Source organism: Myxocyprinus asiaticus, chromosome 7 (genome assembly GCF_019703515.2).
Source record: "Myxocyprinus asiaticus isolate MX2 ecotype Aquarium Trade chromosome 7, UBuf_Myxa_2, whole genome shotgun sequence".
Classification (NCBI taxonomy): Eukaryota; Metazoa; Chordata; class Actinopteri; order Cypriniformes; family Catostomidae; genus Myxocyprinus; species Myxocyprinus asiaticus.
Window position 1 is genome coordinate 3065326 of NC_059350.1, and position 8591 is coordinate 3073916.

At 40.6% G+C, this 8591-nt stretch overlaps 1 protein-coding gene across 1 annotated transcript; it reads right to left on the minus strand.

Annotated features, from left to right (window-relative positions):
* Positions 1 to 658: 658 nt before the first annotated feature.
* Positions 659 to 7899, minus strand: LOC127443534 (somatostatin receptor type 5-like). Its single transcript, XM_051702225.1, has 2 exons — positions 6775 to 7899; positions 659 to 1000 (listed from the first exon to the last, which is right to left on the minus strand). Exons 1-2 carry the CDS (start codon positions 7897 to 7899, stop codon positions 917 to 919), a joined length of 1209 nt encoding a protein of 402 aa, XP_051558185.1. The 3' UTR covers positions 659 to 916.
* Positions 7900 to 8591: the final 692 nt, after the last annotated feature.

An 8591-nucleotide genomic window follows, 5' to 3' on the forward strand; every position in this document is an offset into this window, starting at 1 on the left:
AGTGACGTTCTAATGCAGTTTTCCAAATGACGTCAGAAATGTTGACTTTCCAAGTTGAAACGCAGCCTTTCAGTCTGTGAGACCGAATTCTCTCTAAAGCGTCCATGAGATCTTGATTCTTTTGCCGTCATCAGTTCTGGAAGGTGGATATAATACTGTTTTCGTTTGACAGTGGAGGAGAAAGGAAAAAGTTTTATGCTGAAAAACGTCCTGAATATTTCAAAGAGACTCTGCGTGTGTTGTGTGTATACATCTCATAAAACATGTTCGGTCATATTTCTCCACAAAAATCAAAAGAAAGACATTTTAAACTAGATTTTTCATAGAGAAAACCAAGCTAATGCAATATTTTGCAGTGTGACATTATTTTCGTGACAATAAATCAATCTGGATGCATTCTGGTAATGAGTATTGGCTGTAGATTATCCCTTCCTTACACTGTATTTTTTTCATTTGATTTAAGAGTGAAATAAAACCTGGATATGTTTTCAAAAGATCCACCTGTGTGTGTTATGACAGCAATATAGCGACATTCAACTTCTCTAAATCCCCTTCGGCTTGCGTCTAAATTCCTCTCTCTTTTTTTCGAAATCCCTTTTTCCTCTGTTTTCCCATATATTTGTTCTCCTCCACCCAAAAGTATCCTGGCATTGTTCGCATCGGCTCTCACGACCCGGCGGGGTCACAGGTCACGGCTGGAGCTGGGCGTGGCAACAGAGGGCACCGGCTGGAGGCTGAGCTCTGCTGCACGGGAGGGCGGAGTCACCGGCATGTTTGGGGGCATGGCTTGAGACTGAGGCCACACCTTCCGAAGGAAGCCAATGAAAGAAGGACAGACGAACAGACAGACAGATTGAAAGAGATGAGAGAGAATAGACAACAGGAAAGGAGATGAAATAAGGATGAAAATGAGCGTTTAGATAGTGGACTGGTCAATGATGTGCGGTTTTGGAGACTGTGGCTTCTCAGATGAGCTCATGCATGACTCTAACTGCAGATCCTGCAGAAACAAACAAAACAAGACAGACAGTGGCACATCTGCACCGCATCATGTGTGTTTGTGTTTAATGGTTGAATATGTTACACTTGCTTTTTCAGTGTGGAAATTAAAGAAATAGTTCACACAAAAGTGAAATATACAGCCAACCTCATGCTTTCAAGAAGTTGTAAAATTGGATATAACTCTACACAGAAAAGGTTAGTAAGCGATTTTATCACACTAAAGTCATGTTAACACACATAGTGAGTATTTTAACGTTTACAGATTAGCCCCATTCACTTTCACTACAAGTGCCTCACAGGAACCCAGATTTGTGCTTTTTTTAAAGAAAAGGAGGGACAAGTCGAAATACATTTTTGTGGTAATCAGCATTATGCCACAAATGCTGTCGATTGAGCTTAACTTGTATTGAACCTGGAATATTCTTTAAAGTTAATTGTCTCAAGAACAGAATCCTGCCACACACGCTAAAACCATTATTCCAAACTTACTTTTTACATTTTCATTCTTCCTGTTTCTCATTATGTAAAATAACATGTTCTTTTCATTTGCACAATCTGTTTCTCATTCAGATTCCCTGATGTTACTCAAGTAAAACTGTGAGAGGGTGAAATACCCCTTTACCACCAAAATTTTGCTGGTGATGGATTTACAGGCTCACTGATTTTCAGAACCAGCCTTTATTTCCACTGGCTTGAGAGCTATGAGTCGGCCATGAGTGTGTTTACATACACACCAATACAATGATAACTAACAAAAATCAGACAATGCAAAAAAAGCATGTTTACATTACTTTTTTTTTATTTTCTCCCCTTTTCTCCCCAATTTGGAATGCCCAATTCCCAATACGCTCTAAGTCCTCGTGGTGGCGTAGTGACTCGCCTCAATCCAGGTGGCGGAGGACGAATCTCAGTTGCCTCTGCATCTGAGACCGTCAATCCGTCCATCCAGGGCTGGATTGGTAATCTGGCATACCGGGCATTTTCCTGGTGGGCCGACGCACTTTGGGGCCGATCAGGGGCAGACTGGCCATCGGGAGAACCGGGACTAAGCTGAAATGAGCCCGCCGCGTTATGCAGAACGGGCCACAAAATGGCGCCACGATATGCCGAAGGGGACAGCGATATGCAGAAAAAGACAGCGACACCCCCCCTTCCTGCTCAGCAACTTTTGGGCCAGTTTCTATGTAAAATCCCAGGCAGATTTCTATTCTCAATCCACCCCTGCATCCATCTTATCACGTGGCTTGTTGAGCACATTACCACGGAGACCTAGCGCGTGTGGAGGCTCATGCTATTCTCCGCGGCATCCACGCACAACTCACCACGAGCCCCACCGAGAGCGAGAACCACATTATAGCGACCACGAGGAGGTTACCCCATGTGACTCTACCCTCCCTATCAACCGGTCCAATTTGGTTGCTTAGGAGACCTGGCTGGAGTCACTCAGCACGGCCTGGATTCGACCTCGTGAATCCAGGTGTGGTAATCAGCATCATTACTTGCTGAGCTACCCAAGCCCCCTACAATTTGAATTTTTTATGTTGGAACTCATCTGATTATTCTCTGCTTTTGATGTTAAAATGTCACACTTGTGCACATGGATAACCCCTTGTTAGAAAGCCAGTAAAGGAGTTTACATCTCATGCAAAATCATGGTAATTGGCAAAAATCTGCTGTAGAGAGACTGTAGATTAAAGCTGATATCAGCTCAGTGTATGCAGTAACAGATTAAAAGGTGTGGGCTTTTCACACTGATCCTGGATCATAAGCTGTGATTTGCTTAATGTTGATCAAACCCCAGTAAATCTGCATTCATACAGATCTGCTGAGCTCTCTAATGACGTGCTGCTCTGAATGAACGATGAGTTGTCTGATCTTACTTCCAGAAGGGTTTCAGCACAACACACACACAAGGGAGAATTCACTAAACAGTTGCGCTACTTTTAAACACGGTACATCGGTGCAAAAAGCCGCTACCCACACGCAATCTACTTTAACTAGGCACTAAATGCACTGAAATAGCGCTGCACTGTGAGAAATGTAAATTAAGTCATTGTCTTTATATTCTGCCGTATCAATGTAAATTAGACGTGAATTTAGGATAAATGGCACTTTATTCATAGGACTTGTACCTTGTATCTTTTAAAAAGCAAAAATTTTACAAAAACATTTTACAGTATGACGTCCCATGAAAAGCAACCGGAAAATGAAATGTTTTTAAAAAAAGGTGGCAGCAGTATCATGGTAGCAGTAATTAATTTAATGATTATTGTCATTCATTAAATGATGTTACTGATTTGCATAATTCCTTTAGTGAATCTGGTGCTAAAACAACATTATGATCACACAGAAAATCCACATGCGACTTTAGAGTGTTCACAAGCCCCATTCTGGCGAATAACCGATAGGCGGCGTCTCTCGTCAGATATTTTTGCATCAATTTAAAAGTGTATACCTTTCCTTTTGGTGTGAGCAATCTCCAAAACACAGATTCTGGTGTCATGGAAACCAGGAAGTAATCACATTCACATAAACAATGGTGAGCGCATTTCGGAGTTTGCATTTTTGCTCTAAAATTAAGTTTTTACTCCACTGACGGTTAGGTTTAGGGTTGGGTTTTGGGGTTAGGGTGAATGGTAATAAAATATACATTCCTGTTGATTAGGGCTGCAACTAACGATTATTTTGATAATCTATTCGGACTATCCACCTTATTCCAACGCCCGTGATGCTTTGCGTGAAATGTGGGAGGTACTTCCGCTAAGAAGTAAACACAGTTGTAGTTGCATCGTACGTTCATTCATTTTTTCGTTGTGGTGTTGATCATTTATTCATACTTCTAGATGTATGAGCACAGCCTGACGGAGCTTAATAAGGACAATATACGGATAGCCGTTCCATCTTTAATCGAGGTTTGGGAGGACGATTTAAAGAAGTGGCCTCAGGATGTATGTAGAGCTACGAACTGCACATGTTATCGCTGAGCTCTGTAAGGACATCGTAATGTGTTCTAGACAAAACGACTTGAGCAAAACATAATACAGTACTCACTAAGACCATGTTATTATCTGGTATTTGTTTTATTCAATGATTCAAAATAAAATGACTCACTTTTTGACATCTCAACATGTCTCTGTTTATTGACTGATCGCACATTACATATTGGTCCTGTACGTCTGTTTATCAAACCATTTGTAAAGATTTTTTGAGCGTTAAACCAGGACGGGGGAAGAGTGCAACCCCCACACACGTGAAAGTGTTTGTTTTATTTTATCTTCCGTTTACATCCATTTTAATCACATTTAAGCCTCTAAAAAATGTAAGGTGACAAATTCATTTTAAAAAGTACAATTGCAATTTTCTTTAATGTTGAACTTGCATGTGTAATAATACGAGCTGTCACATTTCATGTCAACTACACATTTTAACACAAATTATTAACAAGTTGAAACCTAAAAATTAAGCGGAATGACACGTATAACAATTAAACGCTTGTATCATGAAAAAGTGCAGTGTGTCATAGCTGTCTGAATGTGATCTGCCAGGCCCAATTTACCTCCGCTGGTGTCAGAAACATTTAGAGTGTCAGATAAAACACCTCACGAGCATTTTCACGTTGTAAAGGGGTGCTGTAGACTCACACATCAACTCTTGGGGAAAAATACTTTCTGTGCTCCCACATGTAATCCATTTTCATTGACTCGTCTTGGTAGCTTCAATAAAAACAGGAAGTTAGATGACAAAATTTGGAAGAGAAAAGGGCGGTGCTGAATAAGGTGAATAATCTAGCTGCAGCGAGCGCGCGCGAGGTTTTATCAGCCGGGAGAAGTTTGAAACTCTCTTGCGCTGTTTTTCATACGACTCATATAAGCGGCACTGACCGCACAGAGAAATGCCAGTTTCGGAGTTTGTGCTTATTTACACAACCCGCTTCTTTATTATTTGAACTTTAATAAAGGATGCAATAAAGATATACTGCTGGGGTGTTTCATTTTTAGACGCTCTGAAAGGCAAGTTTTGCTCAAGCAGAACGCCAGATACGGCTCCGCATTATTTCACGTCAGGATGACACAGCTTCTGCATTTACTTATTTTGTATTTTTGTATTATAATTCCCTCATACTTTGCGTTATATCACCTTAAGCTATTTGGAAAGTTTGGAGTGCATCTGGACTGTGAGCTGTGTTTTCTTCCTCTTCTCAAAGTGAAGTGCTGCTCGTCATCATTAGCATTTCAAATGATCTCATGTTGCGTTAAACGAGATCAAATGACTATTCGTCAAACGAAAATGTCTGTTGACAATTTTTTATTGTCGACGTTGTCGATAACATCGACTAATCGTTTCAGCCCTACTGTTGACTGCATTACACCATTTACAACTAAAAACACAACTCGCTAATGGCGCCACCATGTGGACATTTCACTTGGAAAAGGGTCAATACTCGAAGCTATAGCCATTGGGAGCAGTGTTTCAATTTCGGTAAGCACAGACCGATTTTCACAGCAGAACTTTCGACTTTGTTAATTAAAACAATGCAAACAATGCGTGCAAATAAACTATTCTATCAGGAGGCGCATTTAATTATTAGTGAATTCCCCCTATTATCTCATAGTCCACTTGCCCAACTCTAACACACTAAGATAGAATAACTTATAACGGGGTGTAACGTGAAGCAGATTTTAGTGGTTAATGTGTCATTAATATAGAGTCACAGGTGTGCATATCTGCTGTGTTTTTTCTAGAACATTTTCTGCGGTGCAGATTCCATCTGAACCTGCGTTTTGACTATTTTAGCAACAACTTCAAATGTGATTCATGCAATCAATTTGTTTATGATTCATAATTCTTTTTACAACAAGCAGTCCAACACAATCATGCAATCTCATGCAATCATAATCATTTGACTCGTGCAGTTGTAAACTGCAGCCAGAACTGTGTTTTATAATTAATTAGTTTTACTGTTTTAAGTCTTTCTTTTTTTTTTTTTCTTCAGGTGATGCAGAGTCAAGCTGTTTATGCACTTATGCTAGACATATCATTCATTTGTTACGAATAATCTTTTGATTTGCATGCAGTTCCACATAAAAAGAGTATATAATCAAGGAGATGAAGTACCTTTCATTTGTAATTCACTGGATTATCCAAAAATAAGCATTACCACACGGATATTAAAATATAAATCCATTTTTCATTGAATTTCATACAAAAATAACTTTAGCATCATATATTCTGTTACCGTGATATAACATTACTCGTACCATGATAAACAGTTTTGGTCATACCGCCAGCCCCTATCTATTGCCCAACACTTTCTCTCTTTCCCTGACACACAGGGGACATGTATGGGGACATTGGGAATGTTTATTGGGAACACATGAGTAGTTTTCTCCCTGAAGGAACAAAAGGGGTTATGACTGACAGGACAGGAAGAGACACTCGCACAAACACACATGCAATCACTTGTACACACTAAATAAGTTTCTCTGGGGAGTGGGGAGGGATCAGCAGGATGGCAGCTGTATCGAATGTGAAATTCTCTACATGTTTGCAATCTACAGAGAATTTACCAACACTGCAGTGAATGGCCAAACACAAACTGGCCTTAACTTTGTGTTCTTTTTTCTTTCTTAAAGGGAATATTAATGTTCTAGAAATATAAACAGACAACACAATCATTAAACTCATGCAAAAGAAAAAAAAAACATAAAAAGTGACTCTAAAGTTTTAATGAATGCTGTTGTAATCTGATATTTGCATTGTAAGTAACTGTACCTGGCTGCTCTGAGCATGTCCATTGAAGTCATTGTTCCGAGGTGTCAGAAACGAGTCATGAGTTGTCGTTTTTTCCGTTCGTGGTACACTGGGATCTCCATCCTCCACGCCATTGGCCTTCCGCACACATAGGACCTTTCGAAAACTCTGCTTGAAGTTGTCGGACAGAAACCCGTAGAGCAGTGGATTCGCGCAGCTGTTGGCGTACGACAGGATGACAGCAAAAAAATACACCCCAGCCATTACGCTGTTCTCCGGGAGTATGAATACCAGGTTTACGATGTTGATGATGTAGAACGGCAGCCAGCAAAGCACAAACACCACCACGATAACCACCACCATGCGCGTCACCTTCCGTTCTGAACGCCGGCGTTTTGTAAATCCGGCCCTGGCACCAGACGACTTCACCTTGACTACGATGAGAAGGTAACACATGCAGATGACCAGCAGGGGGCCAAAGAATCCGAGCGTCGCAGTGTAGAGGATAAACGCCGTTGACCAAACGTCATGTGGTTCGGGCCAAATCATATTACACGATTGAAACATGTCCTGAACATCTGAGAATATCACCACGGGAAGAACAACGACAAACGAAAATGCCCAAACTGCAGCGCTAACTACTTTAGCTACCCGTGGCCGGCGCCATCTAGTGGAGCGAATAGGATGTACAACTGCTAAATAGCGGTCAATGCTCATCACAGTCAAACAAAAGATGCTTGTGAACTGGTTTAGTGAGTCTGCCGTCATGACAACGCGACACAGGAAGGAGCCGAACGGCCAATAGGAGAGTACGTTTTGTGTCGTTAGAAAAGGTAGGCCCAAAATATAGAGCTCATCCGCGATGGCCAGATTCAAAATGTAGATGTTCGTAATAGTTTTCATCTTGGCGTAACGTAAAACCACGTAAATAGCTAAAGTGTTGCCAGTAAGTCCAACGATGAACACGGTAAATGATATCACTGCGGTAACCATGGTGCTGCTTCCTTGGAATGGCATACTTTGACCTGACACATTGGCAGAATAATTCCCAAAAGGGGTGGAAGTTCCTGAAAATCCCAATTCAGTGGAGGAGTTATAATCTCCTGGGATGGGTCCCATCAGCCCAGATTGGTTGAATGACTCCATTCTGTATCTGAGAAGAGGGATGGAGAGAGAGATGGAAAAAAGCATCAAAAAAAAAGTTTCGAGCTGGCAAAAGGATGAGTGACATGTATTAAAAAGTTAGAAAAAGAGAGAGATAGCCCTTGTTTACACTTTATATTACCATAAGATTATTCTCCTGTTTTCTTTCTCTCCTCTAAGATGCATAGTGGTAGAGCACTTTCCCACACCACCACCACCAATGGGATTTCATTTAAATCCAAACTCATGCATTGAAAATGATAAATAAGGTCATGGTTGAGAAGAAGTACTTAACTGTGTATATCCTCAAGCAAACAAGTCTTTTTAAGCTGTGTGGACTTTTGTGTGAACCTAACTGGTGTATTTGCATCACTTTTATAGTCAACTCAACTTCTACCAAGGAAAATTAATGTATTCCTGTCTGTACTATGCAATTGATAACAATTAGAATATATTTGCCTGCAAAACAAACTAGAAAACAGACCGCACAAAACTTTGGTCCAGGGGTTTTCCACCATGCTTACAGACCCTGAGACCCTGGCCCAACCCAGGGACCCTCTTTATATAGGGTACAACGAGGCTAAACGCACACCTTAAGGAAGATCACAAAATGTATCAAGATCGTAAATATTTATTTATTTTTATTGAATATTAATGGAGCAAAAAATAACAGAAGGTTGTTTTGATTAAAATTT

Bases quoted from the DNA above. Each gene is read 5' to 3' on its own strand.
- LOC127443534 (XM_051702225.1), bottom strand. From the start codon at position 7,899: ATGGAGTCATTCAACCAATCTGGGCTGATGGGACCCATCCCAGGAGAT. The intron at 1,001-6,774 runs GTACAGTTACTT...TTGTTTCTGCAG, and splicing joins GACATGCTCAGAGCAGCCAG to GATCTGCAGTTAGAGTCATG.